The sequence below is a fragment of the Megalops cyprinoides genome, chromosome 6 (genome assembly GCF_013368585.1).
Source record: "Megalops cyprinoides isolate fMegCyp1 chromosome 6, fMegCyp1.pri, whole genome shotgun sequence".
Lineage (NCBI taxonomy): Eukaryota > Metazoa > Chordata > Actinopteri > Elopiformes > Megalopidae > Megalops > Megalops cyprinoides.
This window is the reverse complement of record NC_050588.1, coordinates 33,737,501-33,756,142: the sequence shown is the minus strand read 5'-3', so window position 1 is coordinate 33,756,142 and position 18,642 is coordinate 33,737,501. Positions and strand designations below refer to the sequence as shown.

The following is an 18,642-nucleotide window of genomic DNA, read 5'->3' as shown; positions in this document are numbered from 1 at the left end:
CATGTTAGGAGTTTGTGTTGTCCTTGCGAATGGACTTCTGCAAGCTTTTACCCTACATAGCTCAGGGTTACCTCCTCCATGTACAAGCACAGTCACACTCCGCTGAAACCCAGAAGGTTAGCCACGGCTCTTCTGAATTCAGGTCGCATCCACACCTTTGGGTTCAATTAGCCACCTGTGTTTCCAAACCGGCCTATTATTCTGCCGTGGGACTATGCCAAAATGCGATTATTACCCTTTTCGTGTATTGGAATTTGTCTTCGGCATAGCTGAAGTCATGCTTAATGAGTTTATGCCTGCATCTCTGAGGATTGGAGCTACTGCCGATCTCAGTCGAGCCTCAGAGACTGAGGCTGCCCTGTCTCCATTGCCCCGTGAAAAGCAAAACTTCACGCCAACGCTGTTGAGATTTTTCTGTGTGGGTGTTATGTCAAATGGCCTGATGCACTCAGCCTGGTTCCTATCAGCATTGCAAAGGGGGCCCCTGACTTTGCCCCCTGAGCGGATAAGCCGCCTTGCCCTTGTCTACAGTGTTCTGCTTTCAATTCGGCGTGACGATGCTTATTACTCAGTTGTTTTCCTCAGTGCTGAATAGATAATCAGTGAGACATGCTGTGGTGCAGACACACTCCTCACCTGTCCTTGTGTGTGCTTTTATGTGTAATATTATAATTTGTGTTCTATTTGTATTTACTTGGCTTTTCTCAGAGTGCACAAGTTAACCTGTGGCAGGGCTTCAATAGTGTTATACTCATACTTACTGGTCTGGGAGTGTTGTGAGCCTATTGCCTGAATTGAATTGAATTGAACTGAACTGAACTGAACTGAACTGATACACTTATGTTCTATTTTGATGGAAGTCTTTCTGGGTGAGCGTGTCTGAAAAATGCATGTAATGTAATGTGTGTGCCCGTGCAGGTCCGTGCGTAAGGACTTCATCCTCTGCAAGTACATGGAGTGCCAGTTTGCCCGCCGCAGCGGCAGCTCCGCAGCAACGCTGCGGCGGAACCTGCAGGAGGCGATACGCAGCCGGGACATCTTCGCCCTGCTGCAGCTCTATGCCGAGAGGATGGACCTGGGCCAGCCGTTGCCCAACCCCCTGCAGGTACAGCACGACCCCCCCCCCCCCCCTCCCCACGACCAATACCAGGCCCCACACACTCACAGGGTGGGGACATCGCCCCCTCCCCTCCAACACTTGCCCTGCTGACACACCCAGCAGAGACATTGCCCCTGCACTCTAACACCAGGCTCTGCCCACTCACCAGGCAGGGACATGGCCCCTCCCCTTCAACACCAGCGCTACCCAACCACAGGGCAGAGACACCACCTCACCCCTCCAACACCCACCCTGCTCACACACCCAGCAGGGACACCACCTCAGCCCTCCAGCACCCACCCTACCCCCATACCAGACTGGTATACTACCCCTCCCCTCCAAAACCTGCCCAACCTGCACAGGACAGAGATACTGCCAACCCAAATAACACATGCGCCATCCACACACCACCTCACTCCTCCGACACCAGGCCCACCCATTCACCAGACAGGGACACCTGGCACGGCTGCAGCAATAACAGTCATTTATACACCACGCTGGTAGTTGAGGGATCTGCCAAATCCACCTCCACGGCAGTTCCTGCTCCGTGGCAGACGCTGGGGAGCTGACTGCGGGGTGTGTCCTCTCCCGGTAGGATAAAGGGGAGACGGCGCTGCACCTGGCTGTCCTGTTGGCAGATCGGACCTCACTGCACATGGTGGACTTCCTGGTGCATAACTGGTGAGCAACAGACAGGCATGAAGTGGGAGGGGTTTCAGTGGAAGAATATGTCTCATAGTAGCTTAGCTTCATCACTAATAAAACTAGAGATAAATTTGGTCAGAAATGACCTATATGTAGTAGTCTGAACTAATTAATTATGGTAGAAAAGCAGTATTTATGGCGATAACTAACTTAGCTTTCTTTGACTCCTCTTCCCTCTGTCGCTGGTTGGTTTTACCCTGTCTGTACAGCATTGCACAGAACACAGAATAGCTACAATAGTAATAATGTGACATTTGTTGTTGAACATAACGATAAATAACAGAAGATAATAGCAGCACAGATGTGGTATTTTACTGGTATTGGGACGACATTGGGCCACAGTATCCTTTTTCTACTTGTTGTAGTAAGCAGCTTCGGACATTGTGTAATACACCGGCCAGGCTTGTGTTCTGGAAAGCAAACAAACTGGGTCTCGGTGTGAAAGAATTCTGGAATGCGTGAGACAGGAAACGGCAGCAACGCGGCTCCCGGGGCCTCAAGTGTTTCAGCAGCTGGAAAGGCTCAAGGGAGGCGCCCTCATGAAGAGTCGCCAAGCGGCCTTGGATCGCGCTCCGTAAACTTCTGGCTCAGAGAGGCTGTAAAGATCGTAGGGAGGAAGACAAGGATGAAGGGCCTGGAGCTCAGAAAACCATTTGTACCACTCCCTGACTGCCTTACTTAGAACTAGAAGTGACCGCTTTGGTCACTGCGGTCACTGTGCCTGCCTAAGTACATGCCAGCGACTTTATTTAGTTAATTAAATTGCAATTAAATTCAAATTAAATTTAATGAAAATGCAATAAAATTTTCTAAAAACACTGCAGAGGGATTCATGGTGCAAGTTTTTCAAAACAAAAAAATATTTGTGTTATGACTCCACGATATCAAACGGATAACAGCCAAGCTATTACATAAGTGACCACAGTTACATCCAGTTTGAGAGGGGTACTATTCATATCATTTCGTAGTCCTCATGTGTGCAACTGGTCAGATCGTATCCAGTGTACCCTCACCTGTACAAATCCGTAGATATCCATCATGATTAAATCAGGTGAACCAGCTCTGTGCAGAGTAGCACGTTGTAATTTTTGATCCAAGTCCTCGCCTGTAGCCATCAAGCTTATGAGATGTGATCAGCGCCGCAATGTAAAGCGTTCCAGCGGGACTTTGAATGTAGCGAAACGGACGGCCACTGAGGGATGTACTGATAAGACGCTGTTTCTTTCTCACCTTTTGACTGGTATTTTTGTCGTGTGTGTGTGTGTGTGTGTGTGTGTGTGTGTGTGCATTGTCCTGTTACAGCAACAGCCTGGATGCTCAGACTGTCAGGGGCAACACTGCTTTGCACTACTGTTGTTTACACAACAAAACAGAGTGCCTTAAACTGCTGCTACGAGCCAAGGTCAACACCCATATCAGTAAGTAGGTTTTTAATCCTGATCAGAGAGGCTGCTGTATCCCACACAGGTTAGACGGCAGTGTGCAGTCAATTGTATATTGCCCTATTTATTTGCAGCCACACTTATCCTGACAGATTTGCATAGCTCACATGTGTATACAGTGTCACTTTACAGTACTGGATATTGACTGAAGCAGTTCAGGTTAAGCACTTTGTTTAAGAGCACAACAGTAGAGGCGGGGATTCAAACCTGGGCGTCAGGTTCCTTAACCATTATGGTGCTGTCTGTAGTGTGAAATAAATCTATCTTGAAAGAGCTTAGTACATGTGGAATTGTAACTGAAATTTAATATGGGTAAAAACAGACTTTCAGGATCTTAGGAACCAAACATGTTAGCATAGCTAGCATAGCCAGATTGCTTGTGTGTTTCTGAGATGTAGGGCCTTGTTTATCAAATGCACATACAATGATACGAATTTGCGCATGTAATGTAAGTGTGCACATTTATGTGCAAAATATGTTTATCAATGTGAACAGTTGCATGAAAGTGTACACAAATGTCTGTTAACCCCTGACCATGCATATTCATATTAGCTTGTGGTAGAATAGTGGAATTGCTAGAAATTACAGAAACAGCATACACATTTGAATAAAGATTAGCTATTGAAAATGAAGAAATAATATTCACAGGAATGTTCACATAAGAACTCTGCATGAATCAAACATTTATTCAATTTTATTCAATGTTAATGAATAAATAAATATTCCAGAAATCATTATGCAGTATGTTAACATTTAAATGGATTTGTTTAAATTGAATTAGCAAATGAATCCTTTATTTGTCACAGTCATTAAAGATGTGTGAAACCTTTGTTGATTTGGACATTTGAACTATAAAAAGCCAATTAAAAGCTGTCACAGGAGAATAATATGGGAATAGCTGGTGTCTGTGGTGACTCTTTTTGTAAGGTACCAGCTGCAGTTTTTTGCATTCAATTTCAGATCAAACTGTTTTATTTCGATTTCCTTTTTTTTATTTCAGTCTCTGTCCGAATCTTAGATGTGGCAGCATTTACGGCCGAACTGATCTGTTGCTAGGCAACAACTTCGTTCCGACCTGTTACGCTTGTTCTTAGAAACCCACTTCAGACGCCAACAGCTCAATTTCTGTTTTGAAGAAATTCCCTTTTTTGGATTTTTCATGATAATGACAATGGATTTCCTTTAGTGGAATGGTTTTAGCATATATGTATGGCTGGTGGAGCTTCAAAATACTAATCTACTAGCATCCAAAAGCGCTGTATGAACAGTTGGCATTCTGCAGCTTTCGTATGTTGGTCTTACGTTGGTTTGACAAATCACACTTTTGCGCATGCGGTTGTTCTAAATTTCTTCTTGCATGTGTCAAAATAGATGGATTTCTATATACACATTAGATGAAAAAAAATGGTATGGTATTCTTGATAATGAATTGCTAAATGGTGTGTGGTGTCTCACTGCTGTAGTTTCCTTGTCTTTGTTACTATGCTGAGAGTGCCATTTGAGGATTATCTGTCGGGAGCAGCAGGACCATTTTCCTGTGACTGTGTGTCACAGTCCAGCAGTGATTGACAGGGGGCGCTCGTGTCCCTGCTGGTCTTTTTCGTACCAATGTTCAGTGTAGGGTACATGCTGATCATTTGGTCTCTACCATGAATTCTTTCTTTTAGTAAAGTCAGAAATTGAGGTGTACTGGTACGACATTTAAAATGTAGTTAGAACTGTGGCCATATGAGGTTTTATTCTTTGAGAATTTGAGAAACTCTCTAGACAAAGGATATGAATACAGCTCCTTATGTATTTTGAGGACACGTTAGTCTCAGGGATGACATACACACACACACACGCACACACACACATTGATTAAAGCAGCATGAATTTGCAGTGTCATGGAAGTATTTTCCACTCTGGTGTACAAAGGCCCATTTTTGCATTTCTTGCATTTTTTCTTTCATAAGAGCTCCATTCAGTAAATTCCATTCAAATATAATAGCGGTGAGTTTTTCTCAGCAGGGTGTCTTTCCTTCAGTCAGGTTTGCCCACTGAAAGACCTGCCATGGTAAATTACACAGTGAAGGAGTTACTAATGTGTGACTCCACGTTGAAAAATTATGTCAGTCACGGGGATTAGGGTGTACTCAATATGAGGTGTTTATTTTGTAGAGAATGAGGTAGGGGAGACCGGCTTGGATATTGCTCGGAGATTAAAGCACACACACTGTGAAGAGCTGGTAAGTTTTAACTCGCCAACTTTACGTCACTCTACTTAGACAGTTGTCATTTTATGCCAATACCACTTGACTTTCCCTGATTAAACAGCTGGCATTCACAGAAATCGTTGACGTAATTTCCCCTCTCTTAGCAGATACATAGATGACAGTAGTGATCTGCGTGTATGTTATGTAATGTATTTTATTGTAATGAAAGCAAAAGTACTCTCTTCTCCTTTGAGAAAAGGATTTTGTATCTCAGTTGCAACTGCTACTGCCAGTAAAATGGATGCATTATAGTTGCCTTCCATTTGTCATATGAATGCTTAATATGAACTTTTTATTCTTAATTTTTTTTTTTATTCTTATGCTTAATATGAAAATTTTTATTCCTTCTTTCCTTATGTTTTACATATATTCATTTGGCAGACGCTTTTATCCAAAGCGACTTACATAGGTTACAGTTCTTTAGAATGTTATCCATTCATACAGCTGGATATTTACTGAGGCAATTGTCGGTTAAGTACCTTGCCCAAGGATACAGCAGCAGTGGCCCAGCGGGGATCGAACCGGCAACCTTTCGGTTACAAGTCCTGCGCCTTAACCACTATGCTACACTGCCACCTTCCATATCACTGAAACATTCTGTTTATATATTAGATAAATGAATAATGAGTGTATATGGTGATTGATACATTGTATGTGATGTGTTGACAGAAATATAATCAGTGTGATCATGAATATAATTAAAGCCATTAGTTATAATTTAGTTCTGTGTAATCATGAAGTTATATGAGCTTTAGTGTCCTTTAGTGTGAATTTTCAGTGTCTGAGTTTGGCTGATGGACGCCCTCCTTGTCATCTCCCAGATAAACCAGGCCCAGAGTAACCAGTTCAACATGCACGTGCATGTGGAGTACGAGTGGAGGCTGCGGCAGGATGACCTGTATGAGAGCGACGACGACCTGGACGACAAGGTGCTGTGCGCTAGCGGCCAGATGGTCAGAACGTGCTAGCGGTCAGAGCAGGAGCACGTAGCAGCCTGGCGTGGCTTTGGTACTGAGACCGGGTTTGGGTTTGTGTCTGTGTTTGTGTTTGTGCAGATGGGTCCCGTGAAGAAAGAGCGTTCAAGCCGGCCATTCAGCCTGTACCAGGCCCCCACCAGCGCTGCCCAACACGAACGAGGAGGAGGAGGTGGGGGAGGAGGAGGAAGCACAGCCCTTTTCACTGTGGGCCGCCGGCTGGCACTGGGCCGGGACCACAGGCGAGAGGCGTACGCTGTCCCCAACGCGCAGACGCGCAGTTTGGACAGTCCCCCACCGCCCCCTCCCTCCTCTCCCGCTCCCCCGCTCCCACCCAGACTGAGAGGTGAGCTCCCCCCCCCTGGCAGGCTCTAATCCCCCTGCCTTCTCTACCTCCGTCCTGTCACACCGCACCCGGTGTGCTTCACACCCTCTCGTCTCTGTGCGTTTCAGTGCCAAACGTCCCCCCTCCTCCTCCCCCCGTCAGCCCCCCGGAGGGCTGGGGGGACAGCATGAGCAAGAAGAGGACCCCCCCTCCGCCCCTCACCATCCGCCACAAGCGCACCTACTCTGAGCCGTCTCCCCAGGTGCCCCACAGCCCCCACGCCTCGCGGCACACCGCCATGGGTAGGTGGCAGCTCCACCCTCCCGCGCGCACACACACACACACACACACACACACACACACACACACACACACACGCTGTCACTCTCTGACAGGACTCTGAGTGTAAGACTGATCGCCCGCCCTGTGCGCTGATGTTCCTCTCATTTGCGTCTTCAGATTACGGGGTTCCTGGCAACGCAAGGGGCTACGCCGGTCCGGAGTCGTCCTATCAAAAAGCCGTGTGAGTGAGCAGATACATAACGTTACAGCGTACAGGAAAAATTGGAATGTATTGACTGCCCCCTGGTGGTCAGTTAATAGGTTACCTTGTTTGTGTTTTTTGCGTTCATGTTGTATGGAAGATAATAAAGGGAAGCTGGAGTTGTGATAACATTGTTTTTGTCTGAAAACAAAGATGTAACATGTCAACACAGTCAAGGTGTCGTCAGGTTTATTTTTCTGCTGGCCATACTGGAGGACGTGACATCATTTCCTATTTTTATTTCAGCTCAGGGTCACCGAAATACACTGTGACTGCTCTCAACTCCCTGTCTGAACTACCAGAGAGAGGTACTCAGCTTATGACTTTTCACTTTACATGGAGAGTATAGTATGTTACAAACAACGTTCTGCATTCTAGTCTAACTTTCAGTTTATGAAAGTAAAAATTGCCATAGACTTTCCATCAAGTTTTTAGCTTTTGTTTGTAATTGGATTGAGTTGTGGTTACAGCTGTGGTTACATGAAAAACAAGTGCAAGTATTTTGTGACTGTGTTTTCTGTAGGGTTCAGAGCAGATGGAGAGGGTAACTCATCGCAGTACATCTACCAGATCCCTCACCCTAGCGGCCGAAACCCCCCCCTCATCTCCCCCACCACCACTCGTTCCCTCAGCCTGGAGTCCAATGGGGGCTCCTCCGGTCACCAGGGCATGACCCCACACCCCTTGCCCAGGAAGGGACTGGTAAGAGAGGCAGAGTCCAAGTGAAGGATATGCCTGACATCACACATAATAGTGTTACTAACAGTATTACAGCCACAACAGTGACTAGTTACTGGGGCGACAGTGTGGCGTAGTGGTAAGGAGTAGGGCTCGTTACCAAAAGGCTGCAAGTTCAATTCCCTGCTTGGGCACTGCTGTACACTTGGGCAAGATACTTAACCAACATTTGCCTCAGTAACTATCCAGCTGTATAAATGGATAACATGCAAAATTGTAAACCCATGTAAATCGGTCTGGATAAGACCATCTACTAAATGACAATAATGTAGCTATCTATCTTATCAGCCCTTGCCATGCAATTTAGAGGGAACAGTTATTCATTAAACAATAGTGGATAAAACATTTTGGTTGCTAGGAATGATTCAAGCATGGACTTAACTATGGTTGCAATTATTTTATTCTGTGACTGTTTCAACTTATTTTTCTGTAGTTTATTCATGACTATTTTAAATGTCTCCATGATTTGCTATATTAACAAACTGGCGGCAGTGTAGCATAGTGGTTAAGGAGCAGGCCTCGTAACTGAAAGGTTGGCGGTTTGATCCCCGCTGGGACTCTGCTGTACCCTTGGGCAAGGTACTTAACCCACAATTGCCTCTGTAAATATCCAGCTGTATAAATGGATAACATTGTAAAGAACTGTAACCTATGTAAGTTGCTTTGAATAAAAGCATCTGCTAAAAGAATAAATGTAAACAAACTGTATGGCTTAAAATGGCCAAAATAAATGTGTTGTCTACAGCAGTCCAGGATGAACAGCAAAGCAGTTCCTTATTACCTGCAGCATGGCTTATATTATACGCTTTTGGTTTTGAGGATGATTACACAAATAAGATGATAAGATAAGATAACTTTATCATGATTGATGCTGCAGGTTTTGGTGGGACTTTAGTCAGTTGCTTTATATAGTAGTTTTATTCATTTCCTTTCTTCTGTTCCCTCCCCCAACACCCTGCTCCCCCAGGCAAAACCCAAGGTGCGGCGGGTCAAAGCCATTTACGACTGTGTGGCCGACCACCATGACGAGCTGACCTTTAACGAGGGGGAGGTGCTTGTGGTGCTGGGAGAGGACGATGCTGATTGGTGGGTAAGTGTCACACCCAGGTATCACATGGAGGTTAGACCTCAAGAGTGGCAGCCTACTGTTGGCTCCATTGTTGTGACAGTATGTTGGACAGGATAAGTTATACAGCAAGTCCCAGCAGAAAGCCAGGATCCAAGACGTAACACCATTCGAACATTCACTGTAACTGGCAAACATGATCTTCATCTGATCACTTGAAATGGAACAAGTACAAATGGATGTGCAGCCCACCCCACCTTATATCAGTTTTATTTTGTGCTCCAGTCTTGTGCAGACTGCATGGCTTTTCACTGGATGGACAATGGTTTGTAAATTATCGGATGGAACCATCCAGGGAAAATACTCACCACACTGGCATGTGTAACAACGATAGCTGATGACTTTTTTTGTTTTGTATACTTAACTCTTAACTCTTAACTCACCACTCTTTGTGGTGGTGGTGGTGGTGGTGGTGGTGGTGGGGGGGGTGTCTTGAAATGTGAAAATGTGAAAAATGTGGGTAGCAGTGTGGCATAGTGGTAAGGAGTAGGGCTTGTAACTGGAAGGTTGCTGGTTTGATTCCTCACTGGGGCACTGCTTTTGTACCCTTGGGCAAGGTACTTAACCCACCATTGCCTCAGTAAAGATCCAGCTGTGTAAAAGGAAAAAATTGTAAGTCGCTCTGGATAAGAGCATTTGCTAAATAGTAATAATGTAATGAAAAAAAGTACTATATTCCACACGCATGCTGTATGGAGGAAGCCGCCATGTTTAAGTGCTGCCATCATGTGTCATGTCAAGACTTGCCTGCATTATAATGCTTGAAATGGTGAGAGTAATTTGGGCCCTGCTTTGTTATTGTGAGAGACATGCACTTTGTTGAAAAGGCGAGGCAATTCATGGGCACTTCCTCATTCATTATATGCACAGTTAACTAATTCGGACATTTTTATTAGAGCACATTTTTGCCTTTTCCCCCAGCCGTATGTGGTCACTGAGCCAGCGGTCTTAAATATGTATCACACGTTGCTTTATCAAACGTTTCATTCAGAAAATGAAAAGTTATTCTGGAAAAACAGGAGCGGCGCTTGTCAGTCTGTGAACAAGGCAGACTGTGCATACTAATTTAACCAAGGCAGACAGAAGAACAGCTGGAAATGGTTTTGTCCAGAACTCTCTTCCTGGCTGTGTGCTACCCGGTCTCAATTGCTGAATCAATGAACGCTCTGCAAGACTCCAACTGGCCTGGATAATGCCTTCCAGATTAGGTTTACCCTGTACAATATCCTTCAGTCGTTCCTGTCCAAAAAATATACTTTGTACGTGCATCAAGAACAGCAGGCTTTGCTTTTGCTGGCATTATTGAATAAAAATCCAGGTAGCAAGTCTCTCTCTCTCTGCATGTGTGTTTGTGTGTGCACGTACGTGCATGCAAGCATGTGCGTGTGTGTGTGTGTGTCTGTGTGTGAAAATAAAAGGGACAAAGCTTTGTTGACTCCGTTATTGTTTTTGTAAATCCCCTCACAAGTTCTTACAAAGTCTGACAAAGCATGGCTGCAAATTCTATAAAGGCCGGTAGCATGTGCTCCTTTCATATGCTGCTTTGTGCAGTTCTGTGATGTGTGTCACACATGTTGCTAAAGCCCCACAGGAGGGACCGACAATAAATCAGCCTTCTTCTGCGCATTTGTGTTTTAAATAAACCATCTGGCATTTTTCTGGAAAAGATATACTCCCGGGAGTTTTACGAATATCCAAGCCATCAAACCTCCAAACCTTTTTTTTTCTGGGGAGTGGGGGTTGGGTTTGGGGGTTAATGACTACTGATTTGAGTAACAGCGGTCTTTTCTTTTGTCATTTCAGCATGGGTACATCGAAGGACAGCCACACAAGAAGGGGCTATTCCCCGCATCTTTTGTCCACATCTTGTCCGAATAAATGTGACCAAAGGAACAGGTGTGGACCAAGACTGTTTTTTTTCCCCCCTGCCGCAACCGTTTCAGTGACTGTTTAACCTTACCCAGATTGCCGGTGAGAGGCGTCACATAACCATGTCTGTTCCACTCGTTTGCGTGCCGTGAATAATTCATTATATCCTAACGTGAGGTGTGATGCCCCTTACATCACTGTGGGGAGGTATGAGACGGTCAATGTATAACAGCCTCTGCGCTCGTATTGCCCACACAACGGTTCACGGCGCTGCTTGTTGTAAGTTCATGTGCAGTCCTACTCTGGTATTATTTCGGATTTGTGTCACGTCCTCCCGTTTGTATTCCTCATTAACCTGGTTTACGATCTGTGAAAAGTGGCTGGAAGTACAGGCCCGACGAGAAGACTCGGGCATTTCTCTCGTCTTAATCCTCTGTGGCCGATCGGAAAAGGGGTGTACTTTCAAACGAGGCCATCTGATTCAACAGACGTAAACGCGCCGTTTTGCATTCCACGTTCGACCTAAAACTTGCAGGGTAAAGATATTTTGTTGTATTTGTCCTATGGTGAGATCTGCTTTCATAAACTATGTATGGATAATTTTAATGAAAAGAAAACAATATGACAATAGTTGTATGGTACCCTTATGTCTGAGAGGAATCTGGGCCACACATCACATAGAGATGTGTGGCCCAGCTCAGACAAAGGGTAACTCTGATGACAATGCCTCTGTAATGGCACAAGCCTAATGAAACAAAAGCAGGACGTGTAACAATCTCACTGGGCGAGTAAAGCAATTATTGATCCAAGATACAGGGTACAGGGAGTGGTGTGACTATGCCGAAGAAAAAGCAAGTTGCACAGCCACGCAAACAAAAGACAAAACTATGTACAGCACATGCATGAAACGCGCAGACACATGTACACATGTGGGGAACTGGTTGGGAATGTAGAGATAACAGTGGTTTCCTTGTGTTTCAAAAGGGTCTGGATGGCAGTTTGAGACCATCAGCATGACATGTCATTATTTTGGCCTCTTCATGATTAGCAGTGGAAACGCACAGCTTGAAACCCCCGCTGTACCGTGTGTGTTCTTGTGCTGGCTCATGGCAGCGATGGCCATGAGCTTTACTTCTGATGAGCCCTCATGTGATGAAGAACAGAACAATGAGGCTGACTGTTGCCAGCCTCCCTCTAGAGGAGGAGACACGCCCCTACATCTCATGCCAAACTACGGCCCAATGCTCTGAGCCTAATGATCCTTGGGAGCTTTGCTTCTCAGAGTTAGAGTTTCACACAGAGAAGGGAGGCTGCCTGTTTACAGTGATATACACCCTGAAAACAGCAGAATGACAGGCAACAAGGCAACAAAACACGAATGTGCACATTTACACACAGACATGCATGTGCACATACACGCACATACAGACACACATGCACATACACATTCAAGTACACATATACATACACAGACCCACAGACTCAAGTACATACATACACATACTCGCAGACACAATGGCAGACCTCCAAGTGTGGGATCTGACACGATTTTGAGCTACTCCTGTTCTAGCACATAAAATGTAAAAGGTAGGGTATCAGGGTTTGAATGGAAGACACAAGTATGAGATATGAATAAACAAACAAATTGTGGAAGCATGTGCTTTCCGTACATATGAATGCACCGGAATGAAGGACTTGTATTAGCACGGTTAGACCAGTATAGGCTATGCTCCAACGCTCACTGTGCTTCACCTGTGTACCTGTAAATTATCTCCGTGCTTCAGTGTTTGTGTGTTATTAGTTTTATGAGTCTCTGGGGTCTTGGGTTTCAACACAAATGCTGTTCGAAGAGAAATACTTGAACTCTATTTGAGACACACTGTCTTATATAGCATCAGTTATTCAGAGGAGGCTACCTTCACACTATTCCTAAGCCACTATTGCAAGCGATCGCTTTATTTTTCTACAGAATTGCACAACGAGGTGACCGATTAGTTCTCTTCTCTGCTGTTTTGTCTGTGATCTATGGCTGTAATAACTAAATAGTAGGCCTATATAAAGAGTATAACTAATTGTTATATCATTGATATTTTTTTAAAGTGATGACTGAGGGAGTGAAATTTCATTTAATTGCAGTATTTAAAGGATGATGTATTTCGGCAAAAAAAATTTTGAACTAGCCTCAAGTATCCTCTTATTTACTTTTAATTTATGGTACCTGATGTTTTATTAAAAGTACTGTACTGTGTCTATCTATCATGCAATTTTTTTATATTTCATTTTTTAATTTAAATGATATATATTTTTATTTTTTTTTTTGTTTTGTATGGGGGTGGCTGTAAAACATGAACTTCCTATATGTGTATGTTTGTTTCTATTATATTGTTATTATACTTATTAAAGTGACATGAACTCTGTGTACCAGACTTTTGATTTGGAGGAGCATTCCAGTGTTTGGTCTTTACTCTGACCCCACCCCGTATTTTACAAAATGGTACATTGTGATATTTAGATTTTATATCTTAGCTCACACAACATTGTATGGAATACCGTATCATTTCACTCGAAAACCAAGTCATTCTCACCCAATCATGTTGCATTTCACGAAATGACTCCCACGGATAACATGTTCAAATGTCAAATCATCCAGCTCCTCGAGGACCAACAGATTAGGGTAGTGTTACATGGTACAGATCTGCTGATTAATTCAGTGCACCTTGGTGTGTTTAAAATCATTGATGTGAAAATGTAGGGTGTCAAATTCTTGACCTGAGCAGGAAAGTTCTGTTCCTACTGAGGTACATGTTATCTGGGATTAGGCGTTAGACGAGTTCCACTCGTTAAGACCTTCGATGCACAGGAGCTTCATTTTTTTATACAGCCATTTTTAAATATTGACAATTTAGGAAACTAAGCACACTCAGTGCTAACTAGTCCCGTAGTTGTACCACGTACCCCCTATGCTGAAATGGCTGTATTCCGATTGGGTACGGAGTGCCAACTATCCGTCAATATAACCTGTCTCTGCTGAGACAAATACGTGTCATACCTTCCAGCTGACTGCGCGGGTCATTTTGGCAACTTGGCGCAGCTGAGAAAGCAGCCGAGAGAAGGACTTTCAGCAAGAAACAGAAGCTCCTCAAATTTCCTTGTAAATCAATCCGTTGTGGTTTATTCTCCATTGTTATAAAAGTGCTTGATTCGCTAAGACCCTCTTAAAGTGACCACTGCTTCACAGGATATGTGTGTGTGAGCGCTTCCGAACGCTCACGAACACAGGCAGCTCGGCAGCTCTCCTCTCCCCTCGGCCTCATTGGCTTAACCTCTGCTCAGAGGCTTTAAAATTCCTGAAGGATCATTCTGGATAAGGCTAGTTGGTACAGCATTAACAAAGTGTACAGGAATGAAAATAAATTAAAAAAAAAAAGAAAAAGTGGCTCAACTAAAAACCATTCTTTCTTTCCCGTTCCTGTTCTGATCCGTGGACACAAACATGCGCAGATGGGCGGGCACGGTTCTTTCCCTCGTCGGGATCGTCATGCAACCTGAATCGTCCGCACAGTGCATGCTTTTAAAAAAATACATAATGTTACACAGAACAGTGATTAACGATTTGGTCTTGAGGCTATGGGGTTTTTGTGGTTTTTTTTTTGGTTCTGTGAGGCTCACAGTGCTAATTGCAGAACAGGGCAGGTCACAGGATTAGGCTGTCTCTCTCTGGCCTGTCAGTCAGATTTCACGCCCTGTGGCGCTATGGCTTTTTGCGCAGCATGCAGTGCAGGTCCAGCACTGCCCCCCCCCCCCCCCCCCCCCCCCCTTTTATCTCTTGTGCAGCTTGATTTTGCCCTCAGCGTCCAACTTCAGGATAATCTGCGTCTCAAAGTCCGCGTTGTGTACGCCGGTTCTCCGGAAAGCGCCGGCAAACTTGTTGTCCTCCCAGTAATGGTGCCAGTTGCCTTGGTGATCGGCCCCGTAGCCGAACACGGACACCTGGTTAGGGAAAATTATCACTGTTAGGATCCGCAACAGGCAGTGCGCTGAACATTTAAACCAAGGGGCCCCCGATTAACACAAACCTACTGTAAAGTAATGCGAATGTAAAGCAATGACCAATAAACCAGTGGTTTAACCTGTGTTGAGTCTGACAAATTTTGGAAAGTGTCATGCTTTTCATGAGCTTCAGCTACGCTGAAACTCATCCCGTTGTTAGAAATGAGCAGTTCAAGAAAAAAAAAAAAAAATTAAGAATGGACAAAGCATCAAGACTGAATCTGGGAGTACGCTGGAACTCTGTAGAGCGGCCAGCGTAGCTGAGTTCACTTTTTTCTTTTTTTCCTCATGGAAACTGTTGCACCGCAGAGAGCATACGGCCTGCGTTACTGGAAGCGGCGCGGAACCGTCTGTCCTCTGGTCTCATCCCTGTGGAACGCTCACCTCATCGCAGATGTGCAGAGCGAAGATTATGGCCAGCATTCCGGTGGATGGGTACCTGCCGTGGCGCTCCGTCCACTTGTCGTGGGTGTATTTAAAGAAGGCTGGATTCACGACAATCACCTGCCGGTCAAACGGTGGAAAAAGGACCATGTGTGACTACAGGCGGAGACACGCTCAGAATTCGCTATAAAAGCCCCTTTTAAAACACTATTAAAGCTTCATTTGGAAAATGTGGCTTATCTGAATTGAATTAGCATTCCCCCATCCATTCCCCCTGATCGATCCTCACCTTGTCTCTGTCAGCCTGCACCCGCTCTTTGACTCTCATGTATGTCCTAGTGAGAAGAGAAAAACAAGATAATATAAACGAACAAAGACTACTGCCAACGTGAATCCAGAAAAAAAAATAGTCACAGAGTGATGTATATCTCCCAAAATAACTGGCTTTATTATAGGTGAGCAACACATTTATTTTTAAATTTAGGACTAATCAACAGTGCGTTTTCCCTTTATTGACCGGCTCCACTTTCGCCAACTTTGTGTGTGTATGTTTTTATAAAGTTCACAGTCAACGGTGAGGCATCAGAAAGATGCGAAACTGCACACGCTGACATTTTATGAATGCTAGTAGGAGAGAGATGGGGGGGGGGGGGGGGGGGGGGTGAAGGCATACGTTTTGATCTCCCCCGTGGACAAGGCACTGGCCACCCACTGCAGGTCCCTCAGTTTGAAGGGCAGCAGCACAAGGTGGACGCCGTGCGGCAGGTCCACCGCACTCTCTGGGTACATGAAGTGGTGCGTGGTCCTGTTCCCCACATCCTCCTCGAACCCGGTGGTAGTGGCTTTGTTCATCCTTCAAAAGAAGAGAAGAGAACACAGAGCCCCTGTCATCTGGGCTGGCCTGTTTTTGCCCGAGCACGCCTGGAAGCGACTCTGACGCGGCTGCTTGATTTAATCACCTTTACTTCGTTACGAGGTCTCGGGCCGTTGGCTCTCTTGGGGTTGCCACGGCTACGCATACCTTATCACGCTGCTGTGGGAGTCTATCAGAGGGCCATAGCGCGAGCCCAGCAGGTTTCCTGAGTTCCCGACCACGGCACACGTCCTGCACCGGGTCTCCCGGGGCAGCCAGTCTTGTGTTGGGCTGGCGATCACCTGGAACATCCTCTGGATCACCTCCTCGATTTTCAGCGGTTCTGCTGACCGCTGAAGGGCCTGGTGGACAAAAAACGAAGCTCTTACACCCAGAAAACCACACGTTCACCCAGCAGCAACTGGCCCCAAACGTCGCACTGGCAACGCACGAGAGACTTTTATATTAACCTAGAAATCCGCAACTACAATGGAACTCATTTTGCTGTCATCAGAGTGAAGTTGGCATCTGTCTTGAAGGATCGTATGCCTAAAACTGTCCCTTTCACGACCTGACTGCCTTCGGTCGTTATCTTATTACAGTTCTTCGGCCCTCTTAGCAGAGGCTTTGCGGCACGAAATGTATGTGTCTTTGTGTGTAACGGGAGGCCAAGTGCCTATTACAATGCCAGGCTTATCCCGGGACTGTGCAGTTATTGTGTTGTTGCCTTCCAAAACCTAAAAGCCTCTAATTAGGTTAAATGAAAACTTGCTGAAAAACCTACTGGTGGGAAGCTTTGCTAAAGTCTCCCATCTGTGCCATGTCGCATGGGGAGGTTTCTTTTTTTTTCTTTTTTTACATAATTACCCTGACAGTTACAGTCGTGGAATCCGCTACGAGCTTAATTGGTACATTTTTACAGCATTTTTCAAGTGGACGAGCATGATAAAGGAACGCAATTAGTTTTCATCAAACGCAGCTGCTGTTTTTCCAGATGTTCCACCTTTTCCATGAAAGCAGAAGGAGATGTCGGACTCTGATGATATTTGCAGTTCTCTGGTGAAGTGAAAAAGAGCCAAAAGAGCTCTGCAAAGCCTTTCTTCCCCCCACCCTCCCCCACTTTCAGGGAAGAGCTTCCTTTGTGGGCAAACATATCCTGGAATTATTCTTACCAGGGTGGGGTGTTGAACAATATTAATTACAAGCTGGTATCAAACAGGAGGGCCATTTACTTTTTTAGTGTTACACTGACAGGCTCAAACGGCTGCACACTCCACAACAGGAAGTACACTTGCACATTCTTATTTTCCTCTGCTCCTGTCTTCGGTACACTTCCTGTTAAGACTCACTCAAAGTTTTATTTCGCTACCTCTGTTCCAGCTCACTCGCTCCCCGCTTCTGCTACCCTGGTCACGTCCCGCGGGATGAGACGGTTACCGTTACTTTCCACTTCACTTTTTACAACTGACGCCGCTTCACAGTCCACTCCTCATTACAACCATTTTAGGACCAATTTATTGGTTCCAAAAGTTGCATCGTACTGCTTGTTGTACAACAGTATTTACTCATGGTCTGGACTTGGGACTATAGAGGACTGAGTTGGAATTCTGGCTGAGCTGGCTGTACCCTTGGAAAAAAAAAAAAAACACATGGCCAGAATTGCTCAATCAAGAGTCCAGTATATACGCCAGGGTATGGCTAACCCTGCAAAATATCTTCTCAGCATCGCTATCATTTATACTTCTGTTTGTCTTGCTTTTCCGCATTATTTTCATAGTTTATTGCAGTTATATACACTTTGGTTGCGATCAGTACTGGTGCGTACATGTGTAATCTATAATAATAATTCTTCCCATGTCCATATGTACTTTCCATGTGGTGCACATGTACAGTACAGACAGCACAGGCAATATGGAGGCTATGGTCAGTTGTATTTTTTCCCCACATCTCTGAAGACTGTAATGTCACTCACCAGCCACCACCTCAGGGTGAGAGGGGCGATGCTGTTGTTTCCAGCAGTGAGAAAGGGCTGCTGCTGGGGGTCGAAGTGCTGATCGAACCACTCGGACCGCCCTCCGTCCGACACGCACGAGGGGCAGGCGCAAGCCCCTCCCCGCCGGGGGGCGGGGGCGGTGGTGGTCGGGGGCGGCTGCGTCGGCATCCTAACGGGCATCCTAACGGGCATCCTAACAGGGGTCCTCGCGGTGGCGTGGTGCGTCTCCGCCATGGCCAGGGGCAGGAGACTGCTCTTCTGGATGGTGTGCACGGCGATCATGAA

General features: G+C 45.4%; 2 protein-coding genes across 5 annotated transcripts in view; one reads left to right on the top strand and one right to left on the bottom strand.

Annotated features, from left to right (window-relative positions):
• Positions 1 to 11,605, top strand: part of unm_sa1614 (un-named sa1614) — a 55,068-nt gene extending 43,463 nt beyond the window's left edge. The window contains exons 17-28 of the mRNA XM_036531535.1: positions 919 to 1,105; positions 1,695 to 1,780; positions 3,107 to 3,222; positions 5,407 to 5,474; positions 6,323 to 6,430; positions 6,557 to 6,821; positions 6,929 to 7,102; positions 7,260 to 7,323; positions 7,591 to 7,652; positions 7,868 to 8,046; positions 9,050 to 9,172; positions 11,012 to 11,605. Of these exons, the coding sequence (XP_036387428.1) occupies positions 919 to 1,105; positions 1,695 to 1,780; positions 3,107 to 3,222; positions 5,407 to 5,474; positions 6,323 to 6,430; positions 6,557 to 6,821; positions 6,929 to 7,102; positions 7,260 to 7,323; positions 7,591 to 7,652; positions 7,868 to 8,046; positions 9,050 to 9,172; positions 11,012 to 11,086 (1,507 nt within the window). The 3' untranslated portion in view covers positions 11,087 to 11,605. The remainder of the gene's footprint in view (positions 1 to 918; positions 1,106 to 1,694; positions 1,781 to 3,106; positions 3,223 to 5,406; positions 5,475 to 6,322; positions 6,431 to 6,556; positions 6,822 to 6,928; positions 7,103 to 7,259; positions 7,324 to 7,590; positions 7,653 to 7,867; positions 8,047 to 9,049; positions 9,173 to 11,011) is intronic.
• A 3,269-nt stretch (positions 11,606 to 14,874) lies between these two features.
• st3gal8 (ST3 beta-galactoside alpha-2,3-sialyltransferase 8) overlaps positions 14,875 to 18,642 on the bottom strand; it is a 13,642-nt gene continuing 9,874 nt past the window's right edge. For all 4 annotated transcript variants that reach the window (XM_036531538.1, XM_036531536.1, XM_036531537.1 and 1 more), the window contains exons 2-7: positions 18,337 to 18,642; positions 16,533 to 16,726; positions 16,185 to 16,364; positions 15,801 to 15,846; positions 15,512 to 15,631; positions 14,875 to 15,067 (exon numbers count right to left, since the gene is read on the bottom strand). The exon at positions 18,337 to 18,642 is cut by the window's right edge and continues 597 nt beyond it. In XM_036531538.1, the coding sequence (XP_036387431.1) occupies positions 14,897 to 15,067; positions 15,512 to 15,631; positions 15,801 to 15,846; positions 16,185 to 16,364; positions 16,533 to 16,726; positions 18,337 to 18,642 (1,017 nt within the window). In that variant the 3' untranslated portion in view covers positions 14,875 to 14,896. The remainder of the gene's footprint in view (positions 15,068 to 15,511; positions 15,632 to 15,800; positions 15,847 to 16,184; positions 16,365 to 16,532; positions 16,727 to 18,336) is intronic.